Source organism: Prorops nasuta, unplaced genomic scaffold (assembly GCF_024137725.1).
Source record: "Prorops nasuta isolate Cenicafe-Biocafe unplaced genomic scaffold, Cenicafe_Pnas_1.2 PNAS00024, whole genome shotgun sequence".
Lineage (NCBI taxonomy): Eukaryota > Metazoa > Arthropoda > Insecta > Hymenoptera > Bethylidae > Prorops > Prorops nasuta.
In genome coordinates, this window is record NW_027116821.1 from 2,393,808 (window position 1) to 2,414,144 (window position 20,337).

At 36.8% G+C, this 20,337-nt stretch overlaps 2 protein-coding genes across 2 annotated transcripts; one reads left to right on the forward strand and one right to left on the reverse strand.

Annotated features, from left to right (window-relative positions):
- Window positions 1-1,837: 1,837 nt before the first annotated feature.
- Window positions 1,838-5,140, reverse strand: LOC136781844 (uncharacterized). Its single transcript, XM_066740850.1, has 4 exons — window positions 4,970-5,140; window positions 4,486-4,725; window positions 2,450-2,585; window positions 1,838-2,259 (listed from the first exon to the last, which is right to left on the reverse strand). Exons 1-4 carry the CDS (start codon window positions 5,138-5,140, stop codon window positions 1,838-1,840), a joined length of 969 nt encoding a protein of 322 aa, XP_066596947.1.
- A 10,585-nt stretch (window positions 5,141-15,725) lies between these two features.
- LOC136781845 (putative nuclease HARBI1) lies at window positions 15,726-17,033 on the forward strand. The gene is made up of 4 exons (XM_066740851.1): window positions 15,726-16,040; window positions 16,120-16,416; window positions 16,497-16,705; window positions 16,781-17,033. Exons 1-4 carry the CDS (start codon window positions 15,726-15,728, stop codon window positions 17,031-17,033), a joined length of 1,074 nt encoding a protein of 357 aa, XP_066596948.1.
- Window positions 17,034-20,337: the final 3,304 nt, after the last annotated feature.

Here is a 20,337-nt window from a genome sequence, read left to right on the forward strand (position 1 = left end):
CATCTAACCCCTAACGCCATCTATCGGAAGAGACCACGAAGCACGAGCGTTAAGCTTAGAATAGGGTAAAACATATATGCATTGTTGCCAGAAAGCGGAATAAAGAGAGAGCGGAGATATTTTCTCGGACCTCTCTGTCTTTCTCGCTGTTAGCTTCTAGCAGAAGAGTCGAGGCAAAATCTTTCCGTTTCGCTTTGCCGAAAATCTACCAATATTCGATGTCATTTATATTTGCAGGCCAATGCCTTTATACATGATTTTTTCAGCATATTTATTTATCAGCATTGACTTATTTAAATCAATAATAAATTAAGGAAATGCGTATTTGATATATAATAATTATTTTAACTATAATTTCATCGTTATATTTCGCTTATTTCCGTAAAATCTGAATTTCTTTAGTTTATTATTGATTATTGTAAGTCAATGGCCATTAAAAAAAATTTAATCTTAAAAAAAAAAAGAAAAGTACCGTTCAGGAATCGAACCCGGACCCACAAATCGCCACGCGATTACCTTACCGCCTAGACCACGAGGCTTCTTCAGTGCACCGTAAACAGATAGTCTTTTTAAGGGCTTGAAATCTTCTTTTAAACCATATAAATAAACGAGCAACCGACAGCTTTATTCATTATTATTCTGTTATAATGGTACACAAATTAAGGAATAATTATATTTTGAATAGTTTTCAAAAGCTTTTCCAATAGCCAAGAACGAAGATAAATAATCAACGCTCGCAGTTTCCGTTCTTGGTTATTGGAAAAGCTTTTGAAAATCTACATTATATAATTATTCTTTAATTTGTGTACCATTATGATAGAATAATAATGAATAAAGATGTCAGTTCTTCGTTTATTTATATGGTTCAATAGAAGATTTCAAGCCCTTAAAAAGACTATCTGTTTACGGTGCACTGAAGAAGCCTCGTGGTCTAAGCGGTAAGGTAATCGCGTGGCGATTCGTGGGTTCGGGTTCGGTTCCTGATCGGTACTTTTCTTTTTTTTTTAAGATTAAATTTTTTTAAATTGCCATTGACTTACAATAATCAATAATAAACTAAAGAAATGCAGATTTTACGGAAATAAGCGAAATATAACGATGAAATTATAGTTAAAATAATTATTATATATCAAATACGCATTTCCTTAATTTATTATTGATTTAAATAAGTCAATGCTGATAAATAAATATGCTGAAAAAATCATGTATAAAGGCATTGGCCTGCAAATATAAATGACATCGAATATTGGTAGATTTTCGGCAAAGCGAAACGGAAAGATTTTGCCTCGACTCTTCTGCTAGAAGCTAACAGCGAGAAAGACAGAGAGGTCCGAGAAAATATCTCCGCTCTCTCTTTATTCCGCTTTCTGGCAACAATGCATATATGTTTTACCCTATTCTAAGCTTAACGCTCGTGCTTCGTGGTCTCTTCCGATAGATGGCGTTAGGGGTTAGATGGACCTGAGACACGCGTTTGCCAACACCAGCGCCGCCTACCGGTAGGGATTGCCTCGGGACCTCGCATGAGCAATCTCCCGTTTCATCTCTGATACCACAAAGTCAAATGTGAACTAAAGTGGTATAGTTCATGTTACATAAACTATACCAATTAAGTCAGACTCGAGTTAAGCCTACGTAGTACTTGCTCGAATTGAACCTTAATCGTAGATCGTAGCAATATGCATATATGATTCATAAATTCCTTATTTTTAAATATTTAGAAAAATATAATATATTAATATTAATTATTGCATAATATTCTCATTAGTTTTTCTCTCTCCACTCGAGCATTTTCAAATTCTATGAGTTCATGGTTAGTGAAACTGCTACTTGAGTTCTAAATATCTAATGCTACATTCATTTCATTTCTTAAAATAAGAAAATTATGAAGGGTGCACGCTGCTGCGATAATATTATTAGCCATTTGAACGCTATTCACTTCTACAAATTTTAGCCTTCGCCACTTTCCTTTTAGGAAAGCAAATGCTCGCTCTATAATGGAGCGACTTGACGCATGCCTTACATTATAATTTATTTGTTCACTTGACAAATGACCATTGTCCTTAAATGGTGTCATCAAGCAAGGTAGTAGTGGGTATGCTGAATCACCGAGAATGTGATAAGATGATGGTATTAGAGGATTGTTCGAATCAGTTAGCTTCTCATAAATAATACTGCTTCGAAAAACAGCTGCATCGTGTGCACGGCCTGGTCTACCAATAAGGCAATCGAGAAACTTGCCTCGACGATCGCATATTCCTATATTAAAAATAATATTAATTAAAATATAATAAAATAAACATTCATAAAGTTGAATAGTAACCCATACAGCAACAAATGACTTAGTGACATCTTTTAGGCATATTTTAGCCAATTGGATAACTAAAAAATGTCTATAAGAGAACTTTTAGTCAAGTGTGCTGTATGGAAAGAGTTTTATAACACCTACCTTGAAGGATAATGGAGTGAAAATCTTTCCGATTGAAATAATCGTGCGCATTACCGGGTGGCTGTTTTATAGCAATATGACAGCCATCAATAGCCCCTATCATATTGGGGAAGCCATTTGATCTTGCGTTAAAAGCCTGATTATAATCAAAATATTAAAACTAACATATAAAACTACGATCTACTTTGTTTTGCAACTATCACCTAAGCTCAAAAATGAAGCCTAATTTTACGTCAAGTTTTGCATAATAATTTCAAAACAAGGTTTTAAGGCCTATGTTTATTAGAATTTAAAAGGCATACTATATACATGCAATTTTTTCCATTAAATTTAAGACCTATTTTATTTCAATCAGTTTTGAAGTAATCGGCACAAAACCAGGTCTAATTTCCTGATTTTTGACATGGTTTTAATCTAAATTCAGTTCAAAAACAGATTTCGTTTTTCAATTTGAACGTGCCTACATTGAAACTATTAGTTTTTATAGTTCCAATTCTTTCCTATATACCTAAAAACTACTAAAACTATTGTAGGATAGATTGCGCAACATTACAGAAGACTTTAATTCATACAGGGTACTTCACGTAAGACGTCCAAGCTCAAAAAGAGGACTCAGAGCACATGGTGGGGGCAGATGCATCTAATTGGCCGCGGAACGAGAGAGAAGGAACAACGAAGAGAAGGATAGAGGTATGCATTACTAGACGATACGCCTAGCGTATCGCTGTCCCCTCCCTTACCCGCTCGAGGACCAAAAAAAAAAATAATTGGAAAAGAGAAAAGAGCTATGTATTGGTATACTATATACCTAGCATATCGCTGGAACTCTCTTCCTCGCTCACACCAGTCAGCTTTGGTCTCAATTCTTGTCCTCTTTTCCTCTCTCCCTCTTGCTCCGCGGCCAATTAGATGCATTTTGCCCCCACTATGCGCTCTGAGTCCTCTTATCGAGCTGGGGCGCCTTACGTGAAACACCCTATATAATAATAATAATAATTCCAAAATAGACAGCAATCTGGCCGTAAGACGTATACATAACACGAGCTCGACTCCAACTCGGCTCAGGCAAAAATACACAGTATATGTAATGTAAACTGTAATATCAAAGCTTGAGTCGAGTTTGAGTCACGGCTATGAGTACGACCGTTGATGACGTTACCCCTTTTGCGTTCCCAACTGCAAAGCAAAGTACAGTACGCTCATAATTGGAAAATATTAATTGATTAAGGCCCGGTGTCACAAGCCTTATTTAAATTAAATCGAGCTAATTATACTATATTCTACGTTACCTATAATATAGTACAATTAGCTTGATTTAACTTAAATAAGACTTGTGACACCGGATCTAACAAATTTACAGGTGATTTCCTTAACAGATGTTATCGCTGAGTGTCAGTTGGATTCATCTAAATGTTAAACTTCAATTAAAGGAATAAAGATAGGTATTCAAAGTTCCAATTTATATTTGTAATTTATTATTTTATATATAGTTTTGTTAAACAGAGTGAGACACATAAGCCGCCCCAGCGCACAATGCATACCGGAAATACGTGGTAGGGGTCAAGCGCTGATTGACGAAGACTAGACAGAGAGAAAGCTATACGGAGGAAGAGAAAGCTACGCGCTAGCACATTCATCGGTACTTTGCTTCCTCTTTATCGCTCATGTTGACTTCTCTCTTTAAAATCGCGACTCCTCCCCCCCCCCCCTCATTCTCTTTCGCCGCCCTTAGTAAATGGATATAGGAAGAGGAAGAGTGCGAGAGAATTTGAGCGGTGATAGATGGAAAGGAATGGTGAGGGGGGGGGAGGTCCACGGAGTCGCGATTTAGAAGATAGAAGCCTACATAAGTGATAGAGAGGAAGCAATGCGCCAATGAGTGTGCTAGCGCGTAGTTCTCTCTTCCTTCGTATAGTTTTCTTTCTGTCTAGTCTTCGCCAATCAGCGCTTCACCCTTACCACGCCTTTCTAGCACGCATTTTGCCCTGGGGCGGCTTATGTGCCTTACCCTGTATATTTATACTAATTACACTTACTATGGAACTTTCTAAATATTCCTCGGTAGTTGGCCATTTCACATATTGCGGCATGATATTCTTTAGGGCTAATACAACCTCCTTAAATATGATATGTGCCATGCTTCTAGATATTTGAAATATATGCGCAATACATCGGAAAGAATCGGGTGTAGCTAAAGTCCAGATACCCAATAGGATTTTGTGACGTACAGAAACTGGTCCATCTGTTACAAATGGCCGTAGTACTTCCTCCAAGACCTATGGAAAAGGGTAAAAGCATATACAAGTAGTTAAAATTTTACGCTTTTTAAAGCAAAGTCACGTCTATTATTTCAAATTATGGATATATTATTATTTAATTTATTAAAAATTCTAATGATTAAAAGAATATAAACTGCGGTTGTTTAAAAACCTGTGTTCGGAGAAAGTTCCCGTTTAGTAATTTTGAGCATTTCAAGCTTAAGTTAAGATAAAAATGATAAAGAGAAAGTTTAATACTTACCAAAAACGTTTCTTTAGTCATTCTAAAATGACTAAAAAATGTTTCATCTGAATAATTAGAGATTATATTTTCAACTAATTCACTTTGCAAATATGCATTATTAGTTTTTCCATTTGTATTTATTAAAACAGGATTTATTGCCTCCGCTAAATCATTTAGAATTAAATACATAATACGCGTTTCATCTAAATATTAAGAAATAAGATTAACCTATATGAATTAATTTTAGTGATAGTAACATTACGATAATAAGTATACAAGTTTGAATCCATTGAAATCAGGAAGAAAAACAAATCTTTATAGTAATTGTACTTTTAACATATATACAGGGTGTCCGGTAATAGGGTGCCAAGCCGGATACCCCAGTTAGAGCGGCCAATTCTGAGGAGAAAACTCTTATGAAATTTTTTCGCGAAACCCTTAATTTAGAAGTTATTAAGGGTAGAAATTATTAATATTTTATTCGTCGAGCAGGAGGAGCGAAAAATCCGGGAATCGGATTGGCAGACAATTGACGCACCAATACACTTTAATTAGTATATCATATTACCATATGATCCAATTGAAGATCTGGCAGTAAGACATAGAGTGTGTGGGGAAGGGGGGAGGGAGGTTGTGAGACTGAGCGTGGAAAAACAATTGAACCGAAGCGCTCAGTTTCGAGTGTCGGCCAACAATAGGCTTGAAAAAACCGAAATATGAATTACGTTTAATTGATCAAAGAATATTAAAACTCTTACAACTTCAATTAAACGTAATCAAAAGGTTGATTAGTGAATAGAAAAAATTGTGGTGATGACAACGAGCCTAAACATGACGTAGATACGACAGCTTTTGATTAAGTTAACTCGTAGTTACCTATAATTATTAAAACTAATAAATGTCGCATTTACACTGCGATTAGACTCAATTTCATCGTAAAAAATGCATCGATTTTTTGAAAAATATCTTTATTACAGTTGTATTTGGGCTATCTTTTCCCCACCACCTTGCGGTAAATAGCTTGGCGCGTTTTTTTTACAGTGGTTTCCCCAGGAGGCCTAATCCACTTTCCTAATTTAATGTAGGAGCTGCTCAAAGTGGCGACCGTTTTGCTCCGAGCATAGTTCGCTCCTTCGAACTATGTTCCGCGTTGCACGGTGCACCATATCTGGCGTAATAGAACGGAAGGCCGCAACAATAGCATCGCGGACTTGCTCTTCCGTCCCATAACGCCAGTCCTCTACAAAGGCCTTGACGTGGCCCCATAAAAAAAAATCCAGTGGATTTAGGTCCGGGGATCTCGCAGGCCATGTAATAGGGCCACCACGGCCCATCCACCTCTCCGGGAACATGTCGTTCAGGGTGCTTCGCACGTTCAATCGGTAGTGGGGAGGCGCACCGTCGTGCTGGAAGATGAGATTATTCCGCACGTGGAGCGGCACATCTTCCAGCAGGACACCGAGTTGTTCCCTCAGAAAATCGGCGTACACTTCCCCGTTAAGCCTCGGTGGTAGAAAATACGGACCGATCTGTAAATTTAGAAAGAAAAAAAAACGATTAGTATAATCAGCCGAATGAAAAGGATCTTTTAATTACTTACGATATTATTTCCAATGAGGCCTGCCCAGACGTTGACCGTGTACCGATACTGGAACGCACATTCACGAGCGGCATGGGGATTTTCCTCTCTCCAAACTATGTAGTTTCGAGAGTTGAAAATCCCATTCGGCGTGAATGTGGATGCGTCAGTCCACAGTATCCTGTCGGGGAAATCTGGATCCCTTCGGCATTGCACAAGAAATCCTAATTAGAAAACATTTTTATTAATTAGCTATCTATATTAAATCGTATTTAATTGAAACCGAAAATAATAGTCGAAGTTACCTTGGCAGAAGTGCACCCGACTTTCAAAATCGCGCGGCAGTAGCTGCTGGACGCGGTAAAAATGGTACGGCCGCAAGCCGTTCCTATGCAGGATTTCTCCAACTGCAAATTTGGATAAACCAAATTTGCGTGCGGCACCACGCAAGCTGTCTTGCTCACTTAAAAAGTGTTGGATGATTTCATCCTCCAATTGTACACTGATATTACGCGATCTGGCATGATCACGGTTAACCCGTAGGCTCCGTCTTTCGCGCGAACATCGCACAATATTTAAAATCGCGCGTCGTTTCGGGTGGTATTGGCGATTAGGAAAGCGGCTCGCATACAAACGCTCCGCGGCACTTGCGTTTTCATTCGCCATACCATACGTTATCAGTATATCCGTCAATTCTACACTGGTTAAATTTTCCATGACTATTTCAAAAAATAAAAAATGCAGGAGGTCTCTACAATTCGGAGGACTCGCTACGAATGCTGCGTTGATTTGAAAACATACAAAATGTAAACAAATGTTGCGCTTGACGATTACAACAGTTGAACGTTTAAAATACTTATTTTTTGCATTTTGTTTTTAGCAAAAAAGGAAATAGTTGTTTACATTTTGTATGTTTTCAAATCAACGCAGCATTCGTAGCGAGTCCTCCGAATTGTAGAGACCTCCTGCATTTTTTATTTTTTGAAATAGTCATGGAAAATTTAACCAGTGTAGAATTGACGGATATACTGATAACGTATGGTATGGCGAATGAAAACGCAAGTGCCGCGGAGCGTTTGTATGCGAGCCGCTTTCCTAATCGCCAATACCACCCGAAACGACGCGCGATTTTAAATATTGTGCGATGTTCGCGCGAAAGACGGAGCCTACGGGTTAACCGTGATCATGCCAGATCGCGTAATATCAGTGTACAATTGGAGGATGAAATCATCCAACACTTTTTAAGTGAGCAAGACAGCTTGCGTGGTGCCGCACGCAAATTTGGTTTATCCAAATTTGCAGTTGGAGAAATTCTGCATAGGAACGGCTTGCGGCCGTACCATTTTTACCGCGTCCAGCAGCTACTGCCGCGCGATTTTGAAAGTCGGGTGCACTTCTGCCAAGGTAACTTCGACTATTATTTTCGGTTTCAATTAAATACGATTTAATATAGATAGCTAATTAATAAAAATGTTTTCTAATTAGGATTTCTTGTGCAATGCCGAAGGGATCCAGATTTCCCCGACAGGATACTGTGGACTGACGCATCCACATTCACGCCGAATGGGATTTTCAACTCTCGAAACTACATAGTTTGGAGAGAGGAAAATCCCCATGCCGCTCGTGAATGTGCGTTCCAGTATCGGTACACGGTCAACGTCTGGGCAGGCCTCATTGGAAATAATATCGTAAGTAATTAAAAGATCCTTTTCATTCGGCTGATTATACTAATCGTTTTTTTTTCTTTCTAAATTTACAGATCGGTCCGTATTTTCTACCACCGAGGCTTAACGGGGAAGTGTACGCCGATTTTCTGAGGGAACAACTCGGTGTCCTGCTGGAAGATGTGCCGCTCCACGTGCGGAATAATCTCATCTTCCAGCACGACGGTGCGCCTCCCCACTACCGATTGAACGTGCGAAGCACCCTGAACGACATGTTCCCGGAGAGGTGGATGGGCCGTGGTGGCCCTATTACATGGCCTGCGAGATCCCCGGACCTAAATCCACTGGATTTTTTTTTATGGGGCCACGTCAAGGCCTTTGTAGAGGACTGGCGTAATGGGACGGAAGAGCAAGTCCGCGATGCTATTGTTGCGGCCTTCCGTTCTATTACGCCAGATATGGTGCACCGTGCAACGCGGAACATAGTTCGAAGGAGCGAACTATGCTCGGAGCAAAACGGTCGCCACTTTGAGCAGCTCCTACATTAAATTAGGAAAGTGGATTAGGCCTCCTGGGGAAACCACTGTAAAAAAAACGCGCCAAGCTATTTACCGCAAGGTGGTGGGGAAAAGATAGCCCAAATACAACTGTAATAAAGATATTTTTCAAAAAATCGATGCATTTTTTACGATGAAATTGAGTCTAATCGCAGTGTAAATGCGACATTTATTAGTTTTAATAATTATAGGTAACTACGAGTTAACTTAATCAAAAGCTGTCGTATCTACGTCATGTTTAGGCTCGTTGTCATCACCACAATTTTTTCTATTCACTAATCAACCTTTTGATTACGTTTAATTGAAGTTGTAAGAGTTTTAATATTCTTTGATCAATTAAACGTAATTCATATTTCGGTTTTTTCAAGCCTATTGTTGGCCGACACTCGAAACTGAGCGCTTCGGTTCAATTGTTTTTCCACGCTCAGTCTCACAACCTCCCTCCCCCCTTCCCCACACACTCTATGTCTTACTGCCAGATCTTCAATTGGATCATATGGTAATATGATATACTAATTAAAGTGTATTGGTGCGTCAATTGTCTGCCAATCCGATTCCCGGATTTTTCGCTCCTCCTGCTCGACGAATAAAATATTAATAATTTCTACCCTTAATAACTTCTAAATTAAGGGTTTCGCGAAAAAATTTCATAAGAGTTTTCTCCTCAGAATCGGCCGCTCTAACTGGGGTATCCGGCTTGGCACCCTATTACCGGACACCCTGTATAAGCATAGAGCTATTAAGAATTATAAGGCCTTACCATTAATGGCAACTGAAATCATAAGTTCATCGTCAGATTCATCTGATGAATCATCACTTACTAACTCATTTAGTATTATTCTTTCTACAATCTCCATTGTTAAAATTCCCAATAAAAGTTAAACTTTATACGTTAACGTTTGATGACCGTTTAATTCGTAATCCTGTATTTCTTCAGCTTCGCACATTTTAAACCACGATTTAAATTTTAAATAGTACTATAAAACATTGTCATAGGGATAACGTATGTAGACTCGCAGCCTCTTTAGTTGCGCTGAATATCGGCTGGACGTATCAGCTACTCAGCAAAGCTAACTTCAGTTAGACGATTTAATTTCGCTGAATGTCGGTTGGACGTACCAGCTGCTCAACTATGCTAACTAGACTCAGCCTTTATGGTTGCGCTAAATGTCGGTTGAACAAACCGTTTGCTTAGCGATGCTAGCTTGATTTAGCCGCTTAGTTGCGCTAGGTGTCGGTTAAACGCACCCTATGTACAATTACACTTTAGTGTAGATTTTCTTACACTATCTACACCTAGTCTGGACTGCTGGAGCAAGTGTACGAAGTGTAATCGTTGAGAAGAAAGGGAATTTCAAATACAAGGTCGTATATTTGAAGCAATTTGAAGTTTGAACACTTGACTACACTTGAGTCACTTGACCGTTTTCGAAAGGGCATGATACATGAGGGTTATACATTAGATATGAGTAAATTAATAATCTGAAAAATGAGCATTTTGGTGGTTATATCTTTTGGAGCAAAGAAAAATGAACGGTAGTCGGTAACAAGTATAAGGTGACGTTTGACTTGTATGTATGTACATACTACTACATACACTGTTCAAAACTGAATCATGTACAGGTATAGTTTCTGCTTCCCTATACTATCTTGTAGCAAAAATGCTTCTCGCAAAATTGATTCATGTCCAATGACCGCCACTAATGGCCTGCAAGATTTTTTTGATGCGTTTAGGAACCATACTTCCTCATGGATTTTTCTCCGCCTGGACTGAGCGACTGGAAAGAGTATAGGATGTGTATGATAGGCTATCCTTGTTTAAATGCCTTAAAGAGAAAGAGAGAGCCTTATACCGCGTTCAACGTGGTTTCTCCAGGCCTTCGTTTCTTATTTTCCTATCTCGGACGTCGCCATTGCTCTTCTCTCTCTAACTCATAGATTTCTATCTGCGTCTTTGTCTAAAATAATTCTACGCCACTGGGTGATTTTTTGGTGAGTCTATACCACTGGACCTATCTGTGAGTCTTGTGAGAGTGTGAAAAGTGCAGAAATGTCAGTTTGGCAGCGCGGATTTTTAATCAAACGAGTGTTAGTATAAATTGTTAAAGAGTTTTAATTTGTTGGAAAATGTTAACCAGTTATAGTGAAGTTATAAAATTTTTAATGACTTTTCTGGATTATCGAAAAAAACAGGTATAATAAATCTTTTATACTTTTAAAAACTTACATTACGTATTAAGGAAATATATTAAGTTAATTCTTGTCAAAATTAACTTAATATATAAATGTATGAAACAAATAGATTCATGAATTTAAATAAGAAATACATAATAAAAAATATTATTATAAATTTTTAAATAAAATGCAGATCCTAGTGTATTTATTATCATGTATAGTTAATTGGTAAAATTACTGCTAATTATAATGTCTCTTTTTCCTAGGTGTAAAGGTTCTATGGAAGGTCCTACCAGGAGTAAAGTGCATACGTCATACTGATTTCAACCAGAGGAATTAAGCAACGCTAAGGAATGGAACACAGATTCAGATCACGCAGCATGCTCTCCACATCTATAATAAGCCAACCTGTTTTCTTAGATAAGTAATATTACTGATAACCATATATAAAATGTATTCAAACATGATCCTTTGTGGTTTCCCTTATGTTTCGCAGGTCAAATGTTCTAATAAGGCTGATGAACTGCATCCAAGTGGTGAATAAAAATGAGGCCAGGCTATGTGTAAATGCTGCTGCTTCGAATCTGGAATCTCCATGCAAAAACGAAATTGGAAAGATTAAGAAAAGATTTGTTATTCAGGTATTATTTAACAATGATCTAAATGCATCAATATGGCTATTACTGGTAGTCATTTTTCAAACTTGTTCATATCTAAACTTATTTTCTTTGCTGTTTTAGGTCTAGTAAATATTAATAGATTTGGCTATCAGTATTTGCTTTGAATAACTGTCCTAGATTATAAATGGAGATGAAAGAAAATCTTATATATAAAAAGTAGGGTACAGGATAATGAATTAATTTTTCAAAATATTTTTCTTTTCTTTATTTAGATTACGTTCATATATTATACTGTGAATTATAAAAGATTTATTGCAATAGGTTCAAGAGCAATATACCTTTTTCTGACGATTTTAATTAGCTTCTTATTACTTTTTGTCCTTCTTATGTTTAAACGTCGTCATTTGTCATGAATCCCACAGATAAATCTATATTTTTACTTTCCTATGGGTAATTCTACTTTGCATATGTATTTGCATCCATGCTCAAAATAATTATAATCATAGTAAATGAATGTATTTATTGTGTTCGGGAAGTAAAGCTTTGTAGATTATGGTAAAATGTATTAGTTTATTGAAATATTATTAATTGATAAATGAAATTATTACTATTTTATAAGGTATTAACTATATATAATTTTAATAAAATAAAATGCATTGTATAAAGATTATTTCAATTTTATTTATTATAAATAATCGTAGTTTATTAGTGTATATTAATAAATTGTTTTTACAAATAATATTAATTAAAAGAGACTATCCATTCAGGGAATATCAATCACTTATTTCAAATTGAAAAGTGTAAGATAAAGAGGATAAGTTTACTTAAATTTGTAAATGAAATTAGCCATATTGATGCATTTAGATCATTGTGAAATAATACCTGAATAACAAATCTTTTTTTAATATTTCCATTTGGCTTCTGCATGGAGATTCCAGATTCGAAGCAGCAGCATTTCCACATAGCCTGGCCTCATTTTTATTCACCACTTGGATGCAGTTCATCAGCTTTATTAGTCTCCATTTATTATAATGCAAGACAGTTATTGAGACCAAATACTGACAGCCAAATCTATTAATATTTACTGGACCTAAATCAGCAAAGAAAATAAGTTTAGATATAAACAAGTTTGAAAAATGACTACCAGTAATAGCCATATTGATGCATTTAGATCATTTTTAAATAATACCTGAATAACAAATCTTTTTTTAATATTTCCATTTGGCTTCTGCATGGAGATTCCAAATTTGAAGCAGCAGAATTGACACATAGCCTGGCCTCATTTTTATTCACCAATTGGATGCAACTCATCAGCCTTATTAGAACATTTGACCTGCGAAACATAAGAGAAACCACAAAGGATCATGTTTGAATACATTTTATATATGATTATCAGTAATATTACTTATCTAAGAAAACAGGTTGGCTTATTATAGATGTGGAGAGCATGCTGCGTGATCTGAATCTGTGTTCCATTCCTTAGCGTTGCTTAATTCCTCTGGTTGAAATCAGTATGACGTATGCACTTTACTCCTGGTAGGACCTTCCATAGAACCTTTACACCTAGGAAAAAGAGACATTATAATTAGCAGTAATTTTACCAATTAACTATACATGATAATAAATACAATAAGATCTGCATTTTATTTAAAAAATTATAATAATATTTTTTATTATGTATTTCTTATTTAAATTCATGAATCTATTTGTTTCATACATTTATATATTAAGTTAATTTTGACAAGAATTAACTTAATATATATCCTTAATACTTAACCCATTAACGTCCAAAATGTCAAAATTTCTTGCACGTTTTCAATGTGATTTTTTCCAATGTAATTGGCGTTGAAAAAAATCTTGAACCATATATTCTGATGTAAAATTGCATGCTCTTTCAGAATCCGTTGCCAGAATCATGATAAAACTCACAGGAAAAGAGATATACTCGATTAAAACATAAAAAACACCTAAATTTTCGAAAAAAAAATTTTTAGGATTTTTTTTCGAAGTGTTACGGTGAAGATATCACCTTGCGACCGTGATCAAAGGTGATCATGGGAGTTGAAGTTTAACAGGGAATTTTTTGTTGACCTTGAACCATCGCTTCTTTACAAAATGGCGGAAAAAACGAATTTTTTTTTTCAATCTTCATCAACTTTTTTCTCGAAATCTATGGTCTTTAGAAAAAAATTCATAAAAACAAAAATGCCTTAGAATCGCTCGAGGAACATTCTCAAATTTTTTCAGAATTTTTTGAGACAATTTTTGAAAATTCCATTTCGCAAGTTTCCCGGAAAATCAAAAATTGTCTCAAAAAATTCTGAAAAAATTTGAGAATGTTCCTCGAGCGATTCTAAGACATTTTTGTTTTTATGAATTTTTTTCTAAAGACCATAGATTTCGAGAAAAAAGTTGATGAAGATTGAAAAAAAAAATTCGTTTTTTCCGCCATTTTGTAAAGAAGCGATGGTTCAAGGTCAACAAACAAATTCCCTGTTAAACTTCAACTCCCATGATCACCTTTGATCACGGTCGCAAGGTGATATCTTCACCGTAACACTTCGAAAAAAAATCCTAAAAATTTTTTTTTTTCGAAAATTTAAGTGTTTTTTATGTTTCAATCGAGCATATCTCTTTTCCTGTGAGTTTTATCATGATTCTGGCAACGGATTCTGAAAGAGCATGCAATTTTACATCAGAATATGTGGTTCAAGAATTTTTTCAACGCCAATTACATAGGAAAAAATCACTTTGAAAACGTGCAAGAAATTATGACATTTTGGACGTTAATGGGTTAAACTCATGAAGAATAGGATTTAGCCTGTAACAGAAATAAAATAACCACAAAGTATATATTTCCTTATAAATTCACAATAATTTTCGTTTTTTGTTATTAACTTATACTCATCTGATATATTTTTTCTTCTCTGTTATGTATTAAAATCCTTCCTTCTTTTCCGCAATCGTTTTCCGAAAAAATTACTTTTGTCTACGATACAAAAACGAAGGTTAACCGCGCCATTTGACAGCTACGGAGAAACTCCCTAGATATCCCCTCGCCCCTCTGATTTCTGCTTCCCCTTGCAAGGGACAGGATTTGGGCCAAAGTGTATTAAGGGTGAGATTCATCAAGTCCGGCTTGGGGCTAGCCAGGCTAAACTCATACAGCTCATGTAACGGTAACTATACTACTTTAGCCCGAAAGTATACCATATTAGCCCGGCTAGCCTTCAAGCCGGACTTGGTGAATCTCACCCTAAATACACCAATATTACCAACTTCCCTAGAACCTTAACGAATTTTTATTCATAGGGTGCGTTCCGAGTCACGCATATGCGCGCAGTAAGCACTTAAATTCTATATTAAATGTAACATAAACTGTACATTCTATGCGCTTCATGCGTTATTTGGAAAGCACTCATAGTCGTTCCTACCTCCGTGAAGTTGGCCCCCCGACTATTGAATTTTTAATTTCTAATAATTCATATCGTTTGAGAATCGTTTGAGAGAGTTTGAGAGTCCAAGAGTGGGTGCTTTCAATAAACTGAACTTAACATAATCTTAGCTTCAACTGGTCTTAGACTGATCTCAGCAATATATTAGCTAATTTGGACTTAAGTTTTAGAATTCCGTGATTTCAGATAATCCGTTACTTCAGCAGTATGTGAATGTATATACACTGATCGGTATGTATGGCGTCTTTCAATGCATTTAGGAACCGCCTTATAAAACTCCTCACCATCTGTAACTCAAGACGGAAGAGCGCGTTTCAGCATACATTTTTGTCTAAAAAAACTTAAAATTTTATTATTCAAAGTTTTTTTAATCCAAAATGTATGCTAACTCGCATTTTTCATCTTGTGTTATTGATGATGAGCGGGCTTATAACGCGGTTCCTAAATGCATCAAGGGACGCTATACATGCTGATCAGTGTAATTGGTTAAATTTGACCAATTATATTTCCAGTATTTAATATAAAAAATTATATTCAGCTCAATGAAATAAATAATATTAGGGAAAATAATGTGTGGTATGAAATTATAAGAATTTTATTATCAGTTAATCCAAATTTCGAATAAGGAAATTTCTGTTATTTTTTAAGTTGTAAATATGTGTAATAAACAATTAATTATTTAAACGAAACCAACGTTATATACAATCATATATTTAGGCCAAAAATGGAAGAAATAAATATTTTGGGACAATTTGACATAAGTATTCAATCTTCATCCGATTCAACGTCGGATGAAGAGCGAAATACTGTTAGAATACACTTTAACAAACGTTATTTACGTGACAGATTCAATCCTTTTGAATTTTATGACGAAAATAATTTTAAAATAAGGTACAGATTCGCTAAAGAAAGCATAAAGTATGGTTTGTTACCTTTAGTTGAAGAATATTTAAAAAAACCTGATAGAAGAGGTTTACCTATAGACCCTGTAATGCAATTACTTATCACTTTAAGGTACTATGCAACTAATAATTTTCAGGTAATGAAATGATATTTAAAAGCTCAATTAATAACGATTATACAAGCTCATTTAATATATATATATTCAAATCTTTTAGAGAGTAAGCGCAGATTTAGTAAAACTACAGCATTCTACTATAAGTAATGTAGTATTCCGTGTAACAAATTTGCTATCAATGTACCTTAAAGATTATGTAAAATTTCCTACAAGTAGGACAAATGTAGAAAATAATTGGCGTTTGTTTAAAGAATTAGGATTTGGACAAGGCGCTATAGGTTTACCTTCCATAACAGGTGCAATCGATTGCACTCACATACGTTTAAGTGGTACGCAATATCGAGAATACGCGGAAAATTATAGAAATCGGAAAGGCTATTATTCTCTAAATGTGCAGGTATTTCAAAAGAATATGTCAAACTAATTTTTACTTATGTTAACATAATATTTGTATTTCTAATTTAAAACAAATATAAGGCAATTGTAGGTCCAAAAACAGAGATTTTGGATATTGTTCCTGAATGGCCAGGAAGTAATCATGACTCTAGAATTTTCAAGAATTCTAGAGTATTTCATCGTTTCGAGCAAAACGAAATACCTGGTATATTAATAGGAGATAAAAGATATCCTGCACTACCTTTCCTTCTGACTCCATATAGAAATCCTGAAACAGAAGAACAGGAGAGGTAAGAAAGATGTAGATAAAAATAATGATGAATTAAATCATATTTTAAGAAACTGATAAATAAATAAATTTATAGATATAATATGATACACTCACGATCCAGAATCATAGTAGAAAGAACTTTCGGTATATGGAAAAAAAGATTTCCATGTTTGTCACAAGGTCTTAATTTAAAAATATCTACGTGCACGTCAGTGGTAACAGCTTGCGCAATTTTGCATAATTTATCATTAATTTATAATGACATTTTACCTGAAGAAATAATTAATGATGAGAACGCAATCAGTGACAATTCTGAGCAAATCGATATTGTTATGTACATAGAATAAACATACATAACTCATTGCTACAATAAGCATTATATAATTAATATTATTAATATTATTATCATTTAAAGATATAATTAATAACTCTAAATCTATCATGATTATATTAAAATATCAATAGCCTCATTGTAAAGGAGAGATACTCCTAAAAGCGACAAATTCCTAAATGTAATACGAAGCGCCAGACGCAGCTCGTTCACACAGTCGCCAAGGCTAAGTCCCGACACGTGGCAAAATGCACTTCGACGGCAGTCGAATGTTCTAGAACAATGACGCATTTGACCATTGGGACCCGCAAATGTTACCATATAAGGTAATGTTTGACGCTGCACTTTGAGGGTAGGAGCCCCAAACGTGCAGCCCCAAAAATCAGTTCGAGTCAAAAGCTAGAAGGAACAAGTCGAGTCTCCTAGGACCTTCAGTCCTCTTATCTCTTAAACTTATCCAGGCAATCCTTTGTCTCTTAAAACTATAATTATCTAGCTCATAGCTCTGGTTATCAATTTGTATAAAGAAGAAACATTGTAAATCAAACGTCAATAAACTTTATTATACAAAAGAATTTCGAGTTTGTCGTGAATCAGCGATAGAACCACAACAAACTGGTGGCAGCGGTGGGATCCGTTGACTGGTGAAGATCAAACCTACATAAATCTTCATCCCAAGGAAAATCAGGAAAATTTATTTCTCCGATCGACCAACCTCTACAAGGACGAATCGACGTGGATGATCATCGATACTCAACGAGACATCCGCCAACTTCGCCTTTCTCAGCAACGGAGCGACAAACCCACAACTTCGAGGTTCACCCCGCATACTACCTCACGACTACAAGAAATCAACGACTGGAAACCAGCAGAACTTGCAGCCAGCCAACCAGTGAAAATGAGCTTTTGGTGAGTACGGTACCAATCATATCAGTAGCAATTTTATTTGTGAACATTGTAACCGCGAGCCCATAGCGTTCGTAGTACTAAATTTTTTCCATGTACCGTAATCCCGATAATTTAGACCGAACTCAATCTGAACCCAGCTTAACTCCCGCGACACATAGTGTACCTCGACCAAATCGTGTTTCAATCTCCCGAGAGATAGACAGTTGCATCTCTCAATTAGGGAATAGAACTTTGCGTACTCTTAGGGAAACCGACGAAGGAACCCCATTTCGAAACGTAAATACGCGAAGACGGAATAGACTAACTATGGCTCACCGTGGCAACGCGAATAACGACGCCCCAGAATTAGATCATAGTTACACCGCGGAACGTCCGCCTGTCAGAATAGAAGACGCACCAACAAACACGATTCCTCTTGACGAGAGCATACCTCCTAGCGCCATAGATGCTGAAATTAGAAGATTACACAACAGCATAAGGCCCCGCGAAATTAGCGCAATTGAAGAAGAAAACGCGAGACTGAGAGACGAACTCTCCAGGCTACGCCAAAATTTTAATAGGTTCCCCGCGAGGACCTCCACGGCAAGACCGGCACAAAGAACATCGTATGTGACTCCCTGCGAAAGACCTCGATACGTGCCAGATCTAGACGATGAGGAAGAAGAAGAACCTCACCACGGATATGCTTCCCTACATGTAACTCTCGGAAGAATCCCAAAATACAAAGGAGACCCAGACGAGCTAGAACTGTTTGTGAATTCTATAGTTATGGCAAATCAAAATCTACACCCGTTAGATAGAGACGAATTTCTACGGCAGGTTAGATTCACAATACTAAGAGGCAAAGCTTATACTGAAACTAAGCACAAAGTAATCGAAAACATCGAACAACTAATACGAGAATTAGAAGAAGCGTTCAAACCCCGACGGTCTACCGCGACCCTCCAAAATAGTTTAAATCGATGCCGACAAGGAAAAGATGAATCGGTGCGATCCTATGCTTCCCGACTAGAAGACATATTATCAGGTTTGAAAGAAAGATGCATCACGCCAGCAAATGATTCGGCTAAAAACGAAGCCATAGAAGAATTGTTAACGCAACAAGCGAAGCATCAATTCATAAAAGGATTGAATTTTAAACTCCAAGTTATGGTAGCATCATGCGAGAGCGCAACTTTCAGAGAATCAATTGCTATCGCAATCGATCGCGAATCCTTGACTCGCTCCGACGAAGAGTACAGAACTCAACAGGGCTCGACCCATGGCAGACGCGATCACCAAGGACAACAACGATCCTCCGGACAACGGAATAATTCGCACCTCCATTGCAAACGCTGCGATAGGAAAGGACATGTAGCCGAAAAATGCTACGCGAGACTTAGCAACGCAAAACGGACTCAGAGTCACTCATCTTCTGTTAACAAAGTATCCACCTCTTGCAATTATTGTAAAAAACCAGGACACACTGTCCAAGAGTGCCGCACCCTAAAAGCAAAGCGAGAAAGAGAAGCTCAACAGAATGCCAATAATTCAGAGCAGCCAGTTAATGAAAACTTGAATCGACCAACACCTGTAGGAAATCTAACCGCTAATATGGTATTATGTACTCCCATAAAAAATCTGATCGAAGTACAAGCCGCTGAATTCATACGACCAGCAACCTTACTCTTCGATACTGGAGCCGATGTCTCCATAATTAAAATAAAAGTCCTGCGCAAGGAAACGATAGCTGACAAAACCCCGATTACGCTAACAGGAATAAGTGGAACACCTGTAAAGACGCTTGGATCAGTTTACCTACACGTAAAAGTCGGAAAATACACTATAACCCATAAATTTCAAATAGTACCAGACACCTTTTCGCTAATAGCCGACGGACTAATCGGTATGGATTTCTGGAAAAGAAACAGTTTCCATTATGAAAAGGACGTGTCCTTGACGATGCTGGGACACACCTTGCCAATGAAACAAGTAGTATCACGCACGGTATCACTAAAACCGAGATCCCAAACACTAGTAGCCGCGTTAACAGATAGTAAACAAGACGGCATTGTAAACGGACATCAAATACTACCTGGAGTGTATATAGGTAACTGTGCCACTAGGCCAACCAACTCTACCTGCTGCGTCAGCATTTTGAACATCACGGAGAAAGAACTAGAGATACCCTTGCCTACAGTTGTGTTAGAAGATATTCCGAGTCCACCGACTCAGGGCGACGACCCTTCTGTACCCATAACCGTATACGCTGTCAATAACTGCGCCAGCGATCGACTCGCCCGGTTAAAGTCTCAATTAGAACTAAATCATTTAAATCAGGAAGAATTGCGCACTCTAACAGAACTCTGTGAGGAATACAATGATATATTTCACTTAGAAGGTGACAAACTCCTCACCACTGAAGCGGTAAA

Bases quoted from the DNA above. Each gene is read 5' to 3' on its own strand.
- LOC136781845 (XM_066740851.1), top strand. From the start codon at position 15,726: ATGGAAGAAATAAATATTTTGGGACAATTTGACATAAGTATTCAATCT. The intron at 16,041-16,119 runs GTAATGAAATGA...CAAATCTTTTAG, and splicing joins ATGCAACTAATAATTTTCAG to AGAGTAAGCGCAGATTTAGT. The intron at 16,417-16,496 runs GTATTTCAAAAG...AACAAATATAAG, and splicing joins ATTATTCTCTAAATGTGCAG to GCAATTGTAGGTCCAAAAAC.
- LOC136781844 (XM_066740850.1), bottom strand. From the start codon at position 5,140: ATGTATTTAATTCTAAATGATTTAGCGGAGGCAATAAATCCTGTTTTA. The intron at 4,726-4,969 runs GTAAGTATTAAA...CCTTTTCCATAG, and splicing joins TGACTAAAGAAACGTTTTTG to GTCTTGGAGGAAGTACTACG. The intron at 2,586-4,485 runs GTAAGTGTAATT...GATTATAATCAG, and splicing joins AATATTTAGAAAGTTCCATA to GCTTTTAACGCAAGATCAAA.